The sequence below is a fragment of the Magallana gigas genome, chromosome 5 (genome assembly GCF_963853765.1).
Source record: "Magallana gigas chromosome 5, xbMagGiga1.1, whole genome shotgun sequence".
In the NCBI taxonomy this organism is placed as follows: domain Eukaryota; kingdom Metazoa; phylum Mollusca; class Bivalvia; order Ostreida; family Ostreidae; genus Magallana; species Magallana gigas.
Window position 1 is genome coordinate 54,693,917 of NC_088857.1, and position 16,221 is coordinate 54,710,137.

At 34.4% G+C, this 16,221-nt stretch overlaps 2 protein-coding genes across 4 annotated transcripts; one reads left to right on the top strand and one right to left on the bottom strand.

Annotated features, from left to right (window-relative positions):
* Positions 1–2,276: 2,276 nt before the first annotated feature.
* LOC105336163 (PHD finger protein 23B) lies at positions 2,277–7,951 on the top strand. 2 transcript variants are annotated; one of them, XM_011440356.4, is made up of 5 exons: positions 2,277–2,433; positions 2,799–2,839; positions 5,484–5,588; positions 6,849–6,984; positions 7,368–7,951. In XM_011440356.4, exons 1-5 carry the CDS (start codon positions 2,412–2,414, stop codon positions 7,586–7,588), a joined length of 525 nt encoding a protein of 174 aa, XP_011438658.2. In that variant the 5' UTR covers positions 2,277–2,411; the 3' UTR covers positions 7,589–7,951. The 2 variants fall into 2 exon arrangements, with proteins under 2 accessions (XP_011438658.2, XP_011438660.2); XM_011440358.4 differs by lacking the exons at positions 2,277–2,433; positions 2,799–2,839 and adding an exon at positions 4,788–4,942.
* Positions 7,952–10,644: 2,693 nt separating this feature from the next.
* Positions 10,645–16,206, bottom strand: LOC105336176 (protein AATF). 2 transcript variants are annotated; one of them, XM_034459961.2, is made up of 14 exons: positions 15,992–16,206; positions 15,460–15,621; positions 14,881–15,124; positions 14,368–14,534; positions 14,177–14,257; positions 13,847–13,984; positions 13,595–13,697; positions 13,206–13,385; positions 12,955–13,063; positions 12,699–12,806; positions 12,215–12,348; positions 11,787–11,867; positions 11,003–11,074; positions 10,645–10,900 (listed from the first exon to the last, which is right to left on the bottom strand). In XM_034459961.2, exons 1-14 carry the CDS (start codon positions 16,068–16,070, stop codon positions 10,819–10,821), a joined length of 1,740 nt encoding a protein of 579 aa, XP_034315852.2. In that variant the 5' UTR covers positions 16,071–16,206; the 3' UTR covers positions 10,645–10,818. The 2 variants fall into 2 exon arrangements, with proteins under 2 accessions (XP_034315852.2, XP_034315846.2); XM_034459955.2 differs by having other exon boundaries at positions 12,215–12,351.
* Positions 16,207–16,221: the final 15 nt, after the last annotated feature.

Here is a 16,221-nt window from a genome sequence, read left to right on the forward strand (position 1 = left end):
CTTATTGTGTTCTTCTTGAAATGATGTACAAAACTGGTCAAATTTTGGATTGACCTGAATGAAAATACATGTATGTATAATTTAAAGCAGATTATTCTTAGATTTACATGACATTATTACAAAATTTGATGAATTTGATAACATTGTTTAAGCAGCAAGGCTGCTTGATCAAATAGTAAAATCCAATTCAGTAACCCTGCCCCCCATTATTCTTAAGGAAATCAGCAGCTGCAGTTTGCTTTAAGGTGGTATGGGACACCTCAATATTGTGATGTACTTCCTATCATAAACATTAAAATCAATTATAATTTCAAATATTTTTCATTTCCCTAATCAGTTAACAGCGCAGTGGGTTAGAGCATTAACTCTGGATCTGTAAGTCTTGAGTTTGAATCCCTTGGACTTTTATAATTTTTACCTTTCAAAAAAATTTTAGAGTTAAATTTTTGATTAGATTTTGTAAAATTTGAAAATTCTAAACCAGTGAAAGTTATTTGATTATAATGTACCTTAATCCGCATTAATACTGAAAATTGTTCCATAACACCTTAAGGTGCCTCACTACACCTTGAAAAAGTTTCTCAAATCAGCAGAAAATTACTTGATTATGATAGAAAGCATGATGAATAAGAAGTATATATGTCTAATAGGCGAAAAAATGGGCAATTTTAGTTAAAAATGATATGTTAAAAAATTTCATTCAGTAAACATAAACAAAAATCCCAGGTGGATTCGAACTCATGACCTGCGGTTCACAATACTGGTACTTTAACCACTAAGCTATGAAGATATACATCTGAATCGACTGATACAAACAGTTTAACAAAACATTTAAATCGCCATCTTGTGACGTAGTGTCTTAAAAAGTATAAGTCTCGGTGTAGTGAAGTACCTTAATACAACTAACAGCAAAGAGACATGCCTTGCTGAATGACAGGGACAAAAGTGGAGAAAGTTCAAAGTTTAAGATCAAATTCTCTGCAGAATACTTATTGATATAAATGGGAAAATTTTAACTTTCACCTTATACATATAAGTAACTCGTATGGGTTAAGTATGTTTTCTGGGATGATTGTATTATGCACAAACCAAAAGAGAAAGGATTTTATTATTTAACTTTGGAGGAAATGTTCCACCTATATGAGTAGACTCATCGTTTAGAGTTTTTACAAATTAACATTGTATACACTGCATGATATTTTGCAGTGATTGGATATCCAAGGTTGCAAAAATGTCAATCCTTGACAAAGCTGTACTATCAAATGGCCATTATTTCAGAGAGAACGACTAAATACTCTCTCCTTATTCCATAATGCTGTACCTCTGACTGTGGTGTTTGACAAAGCTCATGTTTGGAAAGCGTAAAAATTTACTTGATCGTACAAAAATCACTGGTAAAACAATTGTTTTTAGTCCTTGATAAATTTCTAACAAAAAGGTAGCAAATTTGAGACATTTAAGTATTACATGTAATTATTTATTTATTTGATATTCAAATTATATGTTAAATTTTACTTTTTAAATTGGGCAATGGGCTTACAAATGATTCTTCTCCTTAAATGTCTCATCTAATTAGTACATGTATTTCTTTTTTATAAGAGAATACGCTGGTGCATATATACATGTACCTGTATAAGATAAAAAAAAAGAAACAATATAATGCTCAGCATGATCTATAAACTCATTCTTTTAGTGTGACAGAAACAGCTTTAATTACAAAACATTTGGTCAAGTGGTGGATATAAGGTACACATCAAACGCTGGGAAAACTGACTCAGAGTATTCTTTGCCAGTGCTTTTACTTGTGTGCCAATTACCCCGTAATGACAAACTAGACTGGAATTTATAGTAACATACCCCTCACAATGAATGCCCGGGTAGTAACATATGTACATGTAAAATGCAATTATTTTATAATAATTAAAAGAAATTGTCCTTTTCAATTCCCATATTTCGATAAACGCTGAGAGAGAGAGAGAGAGAGAGAGAGGTTCCTTTAACTAAACATTAATGAATTCAAGTATGTCTTATTTATACATTTTTATATATATTTTATATCTTATTAAATTGATTTGTGGTATTTTCATTACATAACAATTAAGAACTTTAGTAGAAAATAAATAAAATTCTTCTATATAATCTATATGTAAATTATTTTCGCGTCAACCTATTCATTGCTTTTGATGGGCAATAGTTTAGGACACTGAGATCCGCGCACTGAGATCTTTAACGGTAAAGTAACGTCACAAATATGCAAATTAGAGAGTTCGTGACCTGCAAGCCGGGGCAAGTGGGACGAAGCGTTGGATCACATTTCTAACGAAGTTGTTCCGTTTAATGTCGGCGAGCGTCAGAGATTTTGATTTCACTGTGGATTATAGGAATTCCATACCATAAAAACTGGCATTAATATGACAGAAGAAGTCTTCAAAGGTAATTCTATCATATTTACGCAAATTTTTATTGTTTCATAGACTTTCTGAAGCGTATGCAGCAAATATTCTGAAGAGGGGTTTGTGTCTTCATTCACACAATAGACCGCCATTACAGTTTGAGTATTGGAAAAATTGTGTTTTCGTCAATATTTGAGGTGTATTACTGAATGAAGTTCTTTCTTTTGATACTATGTGTTTTCAGATTTGTTGGGAAAACAATCAAATCAGAAATTTTCTGTCACTTTGTTGTCGACAAGTGAAAAGATTTTTTGGATCTGTCATCCCATCTCTTGTTGATTTTTAGTGTATTATTGGATATTTTTCGTTAAAACTTACTTATTTTGGACATTATTTGTGTTTCAGCACCAAAAAAGAGGAAAATCATGGGAAAGGTCGACTACGAGGTAAGGGAACAGTAATTTTCTTTGATAATATGTCGATTTTGACGCTCGTCAAGATGGCGGCCATTTCATTTTGGTCAGCCATTTTCGTGAAGTTGGGCAATCATACTGCTACATTTCAGGTAAATAGGAATCAGGATAAGATAAAAAATGCCAACATACTAGGTTTTTCAATGGAATATATTTTTCATCCAGTTTGTATTAAGACCACAACACTTCAGACCCCCCTTTTCTCTTACCAGCTTCAAATCTGTTGTTTATACTGTACATATAAGGATTTTAAAACACTGCTTCCCTCTCGATGAACAAAGTTAAATTCATTGAAATGCTTGAACGAAAAATTTATTCATAAACATTTTCATAGACATGACAAACCTTAATGATAATGCACAATTATATCAATATTGTCCTTGCACTGTTCGATGACACTGTTGTTTTAGCATGCTTATACTATAGAACGGATAGAAATTCCCTCACAGACTCTATATACCAATATAGCATTAATGTATATTTATTGTTTAATTTATTAGAGTAAATAGGAAACATACATCACCCTCCAGTGAAAAATTAAATTTTGCTCACTATCAACATGATGAAAATACAAAAATGTTTTTGACTCTTATGAAATGAAGCTCTGAAGTTCTTGCCCGTGTTTGAAGCTTGGGGTGGCACGTCTAGGGGTGAGGAATGCTAAATAGAGACTTGTTTATCAGTTTTGAAAAGCTTGCATGCAAAATATTTTGTCAATTAAATTTAGGTTTGTTGATGTGGGCATTGCATTAGAGATGTGGGTAGCATTAGAGACTTTATCATCAGATCATTTATCAATGTATGGATGCTACAAAAGACTTTGATAGCTGTAACCAGGGTTTTGGTTTTGTTTGTTGCATACACTCTAATAGAATGCAAGTAGTTGTAATGAGTTATACTACAGTTTCTAGGAATCTATGATGTTAAATGTGAGTATTTGTGATGTATAGGTTTATTATTACCCAGTACCTAAACTCATCAAGTATGCAGGGTTTTTTTTAACTTTTTACATACAATTGATAATCAGAAGAAAGGATGCAGTTTTCTGGATATTTTAGAATTTTATTGTGAAGGGTTTGTACCCATTGAAGTGTAAGGTTATACCCCGTTGCCTCCCAGAGAGCATTGTAAACAAGTTTTGGCAGAAGGTCAAGGTTCCTGGTTGCATCTTTAGTTTACACATAAAATGTAAGAAATTTTTTAAAGAAACATTTAGATTATGGAAGTGATTAATTCATGTATTATAACATAAGATGAAAAATGTATTGACTGGAAATATGATATCCAGAAAACTACCCTTGAAATTTGACGTAAACATTGTGTAAATAGTATTTTGTGGTCAATCAAGTATACATATAGAATATCTATTCTTTGTGGTGGAACAGTGATTTGATGAAAATATATAAAATTGAAAGTGAGACAGTCAGAAATCAGTTGTTAAATGTCTACATAATATCGTAATATTAATTTCAATGTTAGAGCTTGACTGCAAATCTAATTATTTATGAAAATTACAAATGTTTTTTAAAACCTGCAAAATCCAAAAACTCATGGTAATAAATAGTGCAAGTAAATGAGCTAGCCATTCCAATAAATCTAGTCCCTAAATTATTACATCAGAAAGAGGAAGAAAAATTATCACTTTTGAGATGACCCTTGTTATTTGTGTATTCCTCACAACAATGACCTGCTAGTTTCTCTCTGTTATATGGAACAGGAAAGAGTAACAGCTCAAACCCTTAGTGATTCCCTCAGCTACTGACCATTGGGGCCAAAACTGTCACCCAGGTACTAGCCACCTCTCAACTGGTACGCTAGAAAACTGCGCAGAAATAATCATTCGGCCATTTTCTTTCTTGTTGGAATGGCGGCAAAAGCAGATAATGAGGAGGTTCATGAATATTCATGAGATCCGTGGGTAGAACTTTGACCTATGATACTACATGAATGGCATTGAGTTCATTTTAAAAGGCTTGTGTACAGATCAGTACTAGAAGCTGTGGAGAGCAGTATCATTGTTTGTTTCACAAAACGGAATAAAATGTGTCAGAAAACATGCGAATAGTTTCACTGAAGGTAGGATAAAGATTTCTTTTCATGAAAATAAAAAGGAATATTTTCCATATTTTTCTCCTATTTTTATTGATTTTTTGCTGTAATGATAGTATGTCAAGATTATGACTCATGTGTATAATTACGAGAAATTTCTATGTGCTTGTCTGCACCTAAATCGCTGGTTATTTAGTGTTAGCTCTAATTCTCTAATTAAATCCATGTTGTCACAGGTAGGGGATACAGGTACATCACACCATTCGCTTGTCCCGACATGTGATGCCTGTTACACCATTAGTGACCCCATAATACTCATCCCCTGAAGCAGAACGGACTCCTACCGCTCCCCTCTACAAGTAAACAAGTCTGATAGCTCGGGTTGCCCTCTGATATTTTTTTTTAAAAATTTTGTGTGTTTACCAGTGAACTGATATCAGCCCGAGGGTGCCTGAACTATGTCTGGGTGGTTGTAGTGTGGACACCTCTGGTGGCAGAAGTACAATTGATAATAATGACAGCTTTCTGCAGAAATTTGATAAAAGATTTCTCTTTGTTTTTATTTTAGCATCAAGGAAGTTTACCTTCGAGGCGCAAGAAAACCAAGGAGGATTTTTTCATGTTTTGTACGATGATCATGGAGTACACTCAATACGAGACCCAGCGCAGTGAGGTACGATTCATTATTTGCTATCAGACTGCTCTGGCCATTTTAGTTCTCTAGTACACCTTCAAGGGATTAGTCGGAAGAAGGGGGGGGGGGGGTGGAAAGGGTTGGAGGAAGTATAGGGATGTGTGTCATGCTTTATCTAAAGGACTTCTCACAATAAACCAGGAAAAAGATAACAGCAAAGATTGCTCCCATTTCTTTAGTACAAAACATAGCCAAAATGGAGGGGGTCCCAGAGATTACAGAGTGGTAGATGTTGTGTATTTGATATTACTGTCATTAGGATATGCACTGATGATTCCAATTTAATTATATGCCTGGTTACTGAAGCAAGATGACTAGCTTAGTCTCACCTAGCATTGATTACTTGTCGTTTACGGTGAGCTAACATTGATGGCCACGATGCATTCAGATATCAGTAATCACTAGAAAGAGGCTTTATCCTGTTGAGAATCAACACCAAAATCCTGTTCATGTAGATAAACTAAAAATCAATCTCCAGTCTTTAAATTCTCCCAAAACACATCACAAGTGAAAGAGAAAATTACCACACAGACTGAGGGCACCCATCTTGAACCAATGGAAATCAATAGTATACGCAGATAAATTTTTTTCTTGTGCTGTCAGTTGGGATCGACTATTGATTCGTGTGTAGACCGACAAGTGTCTGCATGATAAGTAGTTAAACAAGTTGTGTAGTGTCCCGTACCGGTGACCTAATTGTCACTGTTATATTGACTGGTTAAATCTGGGGGCCGGATGTTGAAGATTTGCCAAAAAGTTGGAGATCACCTGTAGTGCGTAGTAGTTGCGTGAGGATTTTAACACACCTTGTATGCTAATTAATAAACAACCTTGAGAAGTCTGTGTAGATCAGAATATTTCATGTCAACATAAAACCTTTAGGGGGTTGGATTCTGTTTTATCAAAATGATAATTTGTGAGTACATGTAGTAAATGAAAAGTGAGCAAGTATTTGCCAGGTAAATAATTTAAAGCATGAAATGTGTACAAACACATTTTATTTTTGCAAGTTTTAAACCTATATGACAATTCCCTTTTAATGATCCTTTTATTTGCACTTGCTAAATGACAGGAAAAACATATTGATTTTCACGTCCATGGATTGATTTTATCTAATGACATCATGTATTGATTTTAGTTTAAAATACAGTTACTCAGTAAATTTCAGATACTAATATGCAAGATAGGTCTTATTCAGGCAGCAGATGTTTGATATTGAGAACTGTGTATCTTTTACAGGACCTGCGATCCCACAACAACATGAGTCCATTGGACAGCAGCGGCAGCACCGCCGAGAGCTACACCTCGGACACCACGCTGTCGGCCGGCAGCCCCACCCACCAATTCTCCAGTTCTCAGGAACTCAATGACTCAGGTCAGTTATCTAACCTCGATCATAGACCATTAAATGGCCCATTTAAGTCATGTGAAATAAGTGAAAAAAACTGACTCTAGTGACCTCTAAACTACAGTCTATGTAGAACTATTTATTTGTGACTGGAAAAAGCAGTTAAATAGGAGACACTTGGTTAAGCAGTTCTCAGATTGACCAATAATTATCTAGTTAAAAGTTATAGAAAAACAACACTTTAGTATGTGTTGATGAAATTGACATGTACGTGATAAAAACACATCATATCTAATCAACATGTCAAGGTCATTATAAAGCAGTTAATTATTTCTAAATTGCTGAATATATTGATAAAAAATCTGACTGAAATTTCTTAGCAAATTACATTTGGTGTTATTATTTTACAGAGGAGGAGTCCGAGTTGATCACTTGTTTCTGTATGAAGCCATATGCGGGACGACCGATGATCGAGTGTTCTGAGTGCGAAACCTGGATTCATTTCTCATGTGCAAAAATCCGCAAGAACAATGTCCCTGAAGTGTACACATGTCAGCTGTGTAGAGACTCCAAATTCACTGCCCGCAAATCAAATCGTGTCAGAACTGAGAATAACAAGTTTACAACGTAGCCGAGTGCCGAGACAACTTTCGAGAAGTGCAAATGGAGCGAGATGTGTGAAAGGAGCATGAGAGAGAGAGAGTGCAAGATGTTGACAATGCTATTTTTATGACAACAAATTAATTTGTGTACAAAGATTTCATCAAATCATTCTGGTTCATTGTCTTTAAGTTGTATATTGATCATAGTTGTGTGACATTTCGAGTACAGATATTAACTACTATTCTGTCAACAAGTATATGTTTTGAAACAGGAAAGGAATTCTTTTAAAGAAAGGGGGGAAAACTTAAGAAAATTGAATGGTTGATAATCATATGATAATCATGGAAATCGTGGGGGCCAATTTTTCAGAAAATGAATATCTTTGTGCAATTGTTGGACCAAAAAGGCTTAATTATTCATACAATTTAAATTAATTTCAGTTTAATTGATTTTAAGAAATAGTAATTTGGAGTGCTAATCAAATTTTACATTCCTGGTAAGTTGTGAAACTTGTACACTACTAAACTTGGCAAACATTTTGTCTTTATTACTGCCCCGTCTCGGTATACTGCCTCAGAGTATCTACTGGGCATTACTTAAAACCATACTGCATTTGATTGAATTTATTTATTTTGTTAGGAAAAAATTACTGACTGTTTAACGTGTGGTACTAAAACAACAAGTGATGTTGATTCTGTTTTGAGGTACCTATTTACAGTAAATCTTTGACTGTCAGATCATTGAGTACATTACATAAACAGTTACATGGCAGCTGCTTCAACGAGGATCAACAGATCACACATATCTCTTAGTACTGTAGGACAAGCACCTTGCGAGGGGTTCTCCACGAATTGACAAACTTTCACACAGATTGATGATAGATCATTGGAATTCAGTGTTTATATGTGTCCCAACGATCTCAAGATGTTCATCATGTCACCATCCTGTGCTTTTAATATGCAATGTATTTGTCTGCCTTGACGTAACCTGTTTACATTTTGTTCATCAGTGAAATTTTTTTTTATTTCATCTTGATGGATTCCAATGAGGTGTAAACATAAACCACCTTTTATCAGCAATTGAAGAATTTCAATGCCACATTTTATTGAATATAATTTTTTTTTACTTTATAAAAATAATTAAATATTTCAATAGAATTTAGCAGCAGTTTGCTGATTATACACCAAAAATTAACTTTTTAATGTGGCAGATAAAAATTGGTTTATAGAGAATACCTGTGGCTGTGAATCCAGTCTCACCTGTGTTTTAGGCAGGTGAGACCTGACTATTAAATCCATTGTACAGTGCTGAATCACATTTTACCTGGTTTCTGTACACAGGAGCCGGCCTGTTGACATTATATTTTAGAGTTTTATTCTGTCAGATGCAGGATTTGGTCTGTGATGCTCTTTTAAATGGCAAGTCCTTGTCTGTTCTTGTTTTACTGTTTGCAAACTTCATTTGTTCTGTTCAAGTGAAAGGGAAGCTATTCCTTGGTCCTCTAATTCTTTGTAAAAAGCAGAGAAAACCAGATATAGACTCAAGAGATTGAGCCTTTTTAAAGTGATGTTAGCTACCAAGTGAACTATCTCACCAGCTCATGAATAAAGAATTGGTTGTTGTAAATACTCTGTTCATACTTGTAAATATTTTGTCTATAGAAATATTTTCGCAAATCATTTTCACTGTACTTGTTAACGATTCCCTACATATTAAATTGTAAATTGCAATTTGGTTGTTGCTCATTTCTTATTTATTCAAAACAGGATGATGCAAATTCAGTTGGTACAAAATATTGAAGTTCAAATGGATGAAAGAGACAGGCCTCAAAATGGTCTTAATATTAACTGATACTTGGTATTAACTAGTGCAAGATGATTTGTATTTAGATCAACAGATATGTTTGCCTTACTTCATAGCAAGGCAAATTGAGACCCACAGATGATCTCATTAGAAATTGACAAGGACTTGGTTTTAAAAATCAAAATGCCCAGTAAAGGTTAATTGCCACGTGTAAAAATACATACCGTATGAGGGGCATGGTCACAATATTGGTAAAAATTTATTTTTTATTTTTAAATTTTTACATTGCCTTAGCAAGACATTTCTAATAATTGTACTCAAATGACCGACACTCAATTAAAGTGTCGGTCATCGAGTTTTAAGGCCAACCAAAGTTAATTCTACATTTAACGTCAATTCAAGTTAAAGATTTTCATACTACGGTACCGTAATGATTTTTATTCATTTACATAAATGTAAATACAATGAATATTCAAGCTAGTGTTACCTCTTTAATAAACATCTTTTCTGGTATTCTCATTGTATATCTAATATAGTCCATTATGTTCACTAAACATTTGAAATTTGTACAAATTGCAGTATTTTAGTAAACTCGGTCTAGGTCAATATCAAATAAAAATAAAGGTGGGTTTGTTATTTTTTAATTCTCCTAAACCTACTCGCGTGGGTTACTTAAAACATATAGAATTAACTTTGGACAGGCTACGCAGGATACAGAGCTCATAATTCTTTGTTATGCAAGCATGTTTCTATTACAAAGTAACATTTTGAATGTTGGAAAGAAAATTCACGTTTTAGACCTAACATGAATGGGACAAATGCTAGGAACTGTTTCCCTATGTTTAAAATGAATAATCTGATAGAAAAAAATCAGCTTGAAAAAGAACTTACATGGTATATTGCTCCAATGTAAACAAAAACATAGCACAAGCAAAAATACAAAACGAAAATTTGCGAGCTCTGTATCTTGCCAATATATCTACCACTGACACTCAGACATTGATTTGCATGATTATTAGAAATGCATTACTAGAACATTTAAACAATAATAATTGAAATAAAAAGTAAAATTTGACCAATATTGTGAATATGCCCCTGTATAGCCAATTAAATTCTGGTAAAATATAGAAATTTTAAGTTGTTTTTCATGCGCAACTTCTTTGATAAATTGTTTTTAAGTTACCAATCTCCTCCACAAGGCAACCTGAAGAGTTCTCATTCTGCCGTACTTTCATACAATTGAGGAATCTCTCCTTTCATGTAAAATAAAACAGGAATGAATTTCTTCAGTGTTTGACATAATTTTTAATTAAATAAATGTATAAAACATTATTTTCAGCCTTTAGAAAATTAACACAAGAAATGACAGAAAGATAAGGTGGTAATGAAATCGAAGAATCCAATGTTCATCAATTAGTTTCCATGACGAGTCTTCTTCTGTGATTAGAGGAGTCATCATCGTCCAACCATGCTCTCGTCTGAGGAGATGGGAGCTGTAGGGCCCCGCTGACCAAACAACGATTTAAACAGGTCATCCCTGAAAACAGAAATACTAATCTTGTATTCAAGATCTAAACAAACAATCTGCTAATGTCAATTATTTTGTTTCTTTAATTAATAATCTTTAATTAATCTTTACCTGGCTTCATCAGACCAGTTACAGGTTTCTTTAGGAGCCATGAAATTCACCAGTTTAGGATGGACATGGTATCTGCAAATATGTATAGAGAAGTCAATTAAAGGGAAATAACCCTTACACAAATAACAAGCTACACTCTCGAGAGTTGCTGTTCTTTCACTCATATCAGTAGTTTGCACCACAGTATTATGTTTAAATTCAGTATTGCTCTTTCTTTGAATTTTTACAGAGAATGTTTAAAAATATGTTACCCCATCTTTAACAAACTGAAGAGAAAGAAGCAGAAAATGACATTTTGATTTAAAATAATTATTTTCATGCATCTTTAAAAAACAACCTGAACTGAAAATTATAACACTGAATCCAAAGACAGTAAAGAAAATTTTTTAAAAGGTGACCTTAACACTCTAATTCTCACTTAAAATAGATAAAGCATTAACTGTAAACCTACCAATCACCTGATTTTTCTATTATTGACTGTAAACCTAGCAATCAACTAATTTTTCTACACTTAATATAGAGAAGACATTGACTGTAAACTTTTCTACAATTGACTGTAAACCTAGCAGTCAACTGATTTTTCTACACTTAATATAGAGAAAGCATTGACTGTAAAATTTTCTACCATTGACTGTAAACCTACCAATCACCTGATTTTTCTACCATTGACTGTAAACCTAGCAATCAACTAATTTTTCTACACTTAATATAGAGAAAGCATAGACTGTAAACCTAGCAATCAACTGATTTTTTTTTTAGCATTGACTGTAAACTTAGCAATCACCTGATTTTTCGCCCCTTGGATGCCTTCGTTTCCACCTTTCTCTTCACTTTGTTGCGGAGTCTCTGAATTTCTAGCCACTGCCTGCAAAAAGAGACATCAAAGAGGAGATAAGTCATAAATAAAGGCAAAATCAATGCACAAAACTCAGAGAATATATTCCAGATCATCAGACACAAAACATCTACATGTAAGATATTCTTTCATTGAAATTTAAAAAAAGATTGAAAAAAATATAAATTTCAGGTTGAAATAATTTATACAAACCCCCTTTTATCAATTTCACAAGCTAAATTAAGTTAACTTCATGTATCTTAATGCACTTGATTTTATAAATTGGCACCCTGAAGTATTAATAAAAAGGTTCAACTTAAACCAGAGTACATCATACCAGAAAAAGAGCTAGTGTGTGATTATCACTATGGCCTCACCTGCTAAGTGCAATGGGGTCGTTGATATCCGATGTCTTCCTCTCAATGAGCTCTCTCAGCTGTTGGTGGTAAAAGTCACTGTCGTCAAATATTTCGGGGTCGTAAGTATGTACTGCGGGCTTCCTCTCTGTCTCCTGCTAAAACACCAAGAATCATTACCCCAACATTTTATTGAAACACTTATCAGTACATGTATACATCAATATATTATCTTCTTGATTAATGAGGGCACTTAATTGGTAAGTATATTGAATTGAAATTGAATTGATTTGTACAAAGGCAAAAAATAATGATGTTGGGTTATTAGGCACCACCCCCTCAGGTCAAATACTGCTGCACATTTATTTTGCTTTTGTTGTTTTCAAATAAAATATAACATTTGTGTGTGTGTGTGTGTGTGTGTGTGTGTGCATGAGAGAGAGAGAAGAGAGAGAGAGAGAGAGAGAGAGAGAGAGAGAGAGAGAGAGAGAGAGAGAGAGAATACCTCTGCCTCCTGTACAGGGAGTTGAGATTCCTCTGGTTTACCCAGCACTCTGTAACTCGCCCTCTTCATCTGAGTTCTCTTGACCAGTCTGTCCTTATCAGTCAAAATCTAAACACATAAAATTTAAGAAATTTGTCCTCATCAACTCAGAAAAGTTGGCATCATATTAGCCATATTTAATCTATCAGGTATATTGAAACTCCTTTAACCTCACTCCATTATTACATTGCTACACAAACTGGACTCCATCTCTTACCTGCTCTATCTGTTTCACGGCCGACTGCTCGAATCCACTGAAGGATTTACTGGACAGTTTCCCTCCCAGTAGTCGGGTCTTGTCGTACCACTTCTGCAGTGTGTCATTTCTACAACAAAATAAGTCAAAATCCTCCTCCACTATTTACATGTATAGAATTCATATTCAACTCGCTGACCACCTGCCAATTTCTTTTTTTTTAATTTATGCAATTTAAGTTAATTGGTTGGGAAATTGAACAGTATCCTGACCTGTAACTATGGAGATCTTTGTGGCGCTTGGCCAGGAATTCTGGGATTTCCTCTGTGGTGAGTTTCCGTTTGACGGCTGTCTTAGTCTCCTTTACATTTCCTGTCGCTTCATGTGGTTCCTCAGAGTCTGATTCACTTGTTATCTCCTCATCATCTGGGTCCTCCGATTTCTTTACTGGCCTACAATGCATGTTAAAGATATTTTGATTTTCCTAATCAGTGATTTGACAGTCATATGCTATTTACAGAGTATTTATCATACTTTATAAACAAATGACAGTTAAAAACTGAACCCTATCTTCCTAAAGAGCACAGAATTTTTCTGACTTGTTATTAGTACAATGCATCGTAAAATTTTTATATTCCACCACAAACTTATATTTACTGACTTTTTCTGACCAGACTCAATGTATTGAGTTTCTGAATTCTGAAGTAGAAGGACCGACTGCAGCTGGATCAATTTCTGAAGAAGATTCTCTAACAAGGACTTCGCTGTAAACAGATCATGTCACATAAATCAATACATTAGCTAATTAATTTTCTTCGCTTTCAAACTCTGGTTTTAATCAAAATATAAATTTGTAGTGTGAAGAGAACTTGTTCACTTAGTTTTAATTCAACACTATTGTATTTTTCCACACCTGAAGCTTTCTTTTCTTTAAAGTTGTCTTCCCCTGATTCTTCAAACTCCTTCCAGGTGTCAGGTTGAGGAAGTTGATTGACAGCTGACAGAATTTTCTGAAACTTGATTCTTCCTTCCAACAAGCTATCCCACAAACCTAAATAACAATTTCATGAGAGTACACACACAGTTTATTAGGCACACATACATTTAAAAACCCCCTTTACCTAGTTAGCATTTATCTTTCTAAAGTCTATAACTTATTTCAAACAAGGTTTTTCCATAAAGTTACTGGGTTCTTGTACAATGTAGCGTTTCTACCTACAACCTACAGATTAAGTCCACTGACCTAACTGTTGTCGGGCCGCCTCTCCTTTTTGTATCTCCTCATTCAGCTGAGACTTTGAGAAACTGCTCATTCCCCCTTCATCTGTCAAACAAAATCAAATCATATACACATTTTAGTTTACAGAATAGCCATAAACATCATATTACAACATGTATTAGCAATCTGCTGACTATACGGCTAATAACTGTTACCTTCTTCTTCATCTTCAATGTCTTCATCCTCCTCCTCCTCAGACCCCTCTTTATCCTCATCCTCCTCTTCTTCCTCTTCATCTGATTCTTCATCATCCTCATCACTGTGTTCCTCACCATCTTCCCCTGAGTCGTAGTATTTACTGTAGTCTCCATCATCAACAAAACTGTGGGGAAACGAATCAGAAACACACTGCTATAGGTATACAAAACATCACGGCAGAGAACTGCTGTAGGAAAGAGACAACAGAGCTGAGTGATTTGTACAAATAAAAAGAGGTTGAGAACTTTCACTTTAAATCAAGCCAAGGGGAAAAGATAATATACTTGACAGGATGTCAGCTACAAAATAATCAGAAACACATCATGTCTGAAATAAAGTAAAGATAAGCAGATACCTAATTTTTACTTTTTTATATCTAGACTGACTCTTGTAAATGTTTTGAGAGCATACTCAAGCCTGTCATTTAATACATTAGAATAATACTTTATGTGTTACTTGTATGTTATTACCTAAACTGTTGCCCAGGCTGCTGTGTATCTGTGCTTGATTTCATCTTAGCCTTGAACAATCCAAGGGCAGACAACTCCTCCTCCACCTCCTCTGTCGTTTTTATGTCCTCGCTGCCTACTGATTCATCCTCATCATCTTCATCACCCTGCTCCTCCTCTACCATCATCTCTTCATCATTCAGAGAACTGTTTTCATCTTCTTCACCTGACATGCTCCCTGATGACTGTTCGGACTCACTGTTGTCTGTAGAATGAAGTCAATCATTCAATATAAAGCCATTAAAGATGAAAAAAGTATGCAAAGATGATAAAATATAAGCACTCTACCCTTAACATAACATCAACAAACTTGAAGATAAATGAGTCAATTATCTATATACCGGTACAGTAAAAACCAGGGGCAAGTTATCTTGATTCTTATAAATGTACATCTGATAAGTTTGAAACACATTTCTTAAAACTGAATCGCAAGAATTTGCTGTAAGCTAAAGTGATCATGTTTTAGAGTACCGGTATATCAAATTATTTCTCTTCCTTTTCAATTTGCAATGATAATGTCTGATTTATTTCTTTATCTACCTGAATCGAGGTCCACCAACTTAGAGCGGGATATTTTGCGACCAGCATACTTCTTTTCTGTGCTTGCCGATTGTGCTGCCACTCGTTGTCTTAATTTACTGGCTGGCAATGGAGCAAACTCTTCATTATCTGCAGACTTCTCTGTTAATTTGGCGGCAGTGACTAGGAAAACCAGAAATGATCCTCATTAAGGTAATACATAAAAAATTAAGAGACAACTGCCTGGGTTTTAAAACTTATATACTTTATAGTCCTGGTATATACTAGTAGTTCCTAGGCTGTACACAATCGTTATGAATTAAATACTGGTACATTCATTGTTAACAAGGCACTTGCATGTTAAATCTCTGATGACTGTTTTATTTTTAAAAAAATTAATACCAGAAGGGCATATTGTAATATCACATACATTGTAATTCTGATCAGACATAAATAATTTTATTTGATTGTTATTTATGTCTCTGTTCTTATTAAACAAATTATAAAACGTGACATATTTTAGCTAGAGTATATTATCGTTCAGACTTTATACCATCGTCTATGTCGTCCTCTGGGTCACAGAACACGGGGGTTGGGGTGGTCAACTTGGCAATTTCCTCCCTCAGTGACATCTTTTACCAATACACAGCGTGTACTACACTCCGCAAATTTTCTAAATATACTGTAGGTAGATTTCAGGATGAATTTGTATTACATATGATGGCGAGGTAATAAATCAAAAATATGAATCACATGTTCTATTATGTCGACAAACTGAAACTC

Coding starts and splice junctions, on each gene's coding strand:
- LOC105336163 (XM_011440356.4), top strand. CDS start 2,412: ATGACAGAAGAAGTCTTCAAAG. Junction 2,840..5,483: donor TGGGAAAGGTCGACTACGAG/GTAAGGGAACAG, acceptor TTTTTATTTTAG/CATCAAGGAAGTTTACCTTC. Junction 6,985..7,367: donor TCAGGAACTCAATGACTCAG/GTCAGTTATCTA, acceptor ATTATTTTACAG/AGGAGGAGTCCGAGTTGATC.
- LOC105336176 (XM_034459955.2), bottom strand. CDS start 16,070: ATGTCACTGAGGGAGGAAATTGCCAAGTTGACCACCCCAACCCCCGTG. Junction 13,985..14,176: donor GGCGGCCCGACAACAGTTAG/GTCAGTGGACTT, acceptor ATTGTTATTTAG/GTTTGTGGGATAGCTTGTTG. Junction 12,352..12,698: donor TCCCTGTACAGGAGGCAGAG/GTATTCTCTCTC, acceptor TTGGTGTTTTAG/CAGGAGACAGAGAGGAAGCC.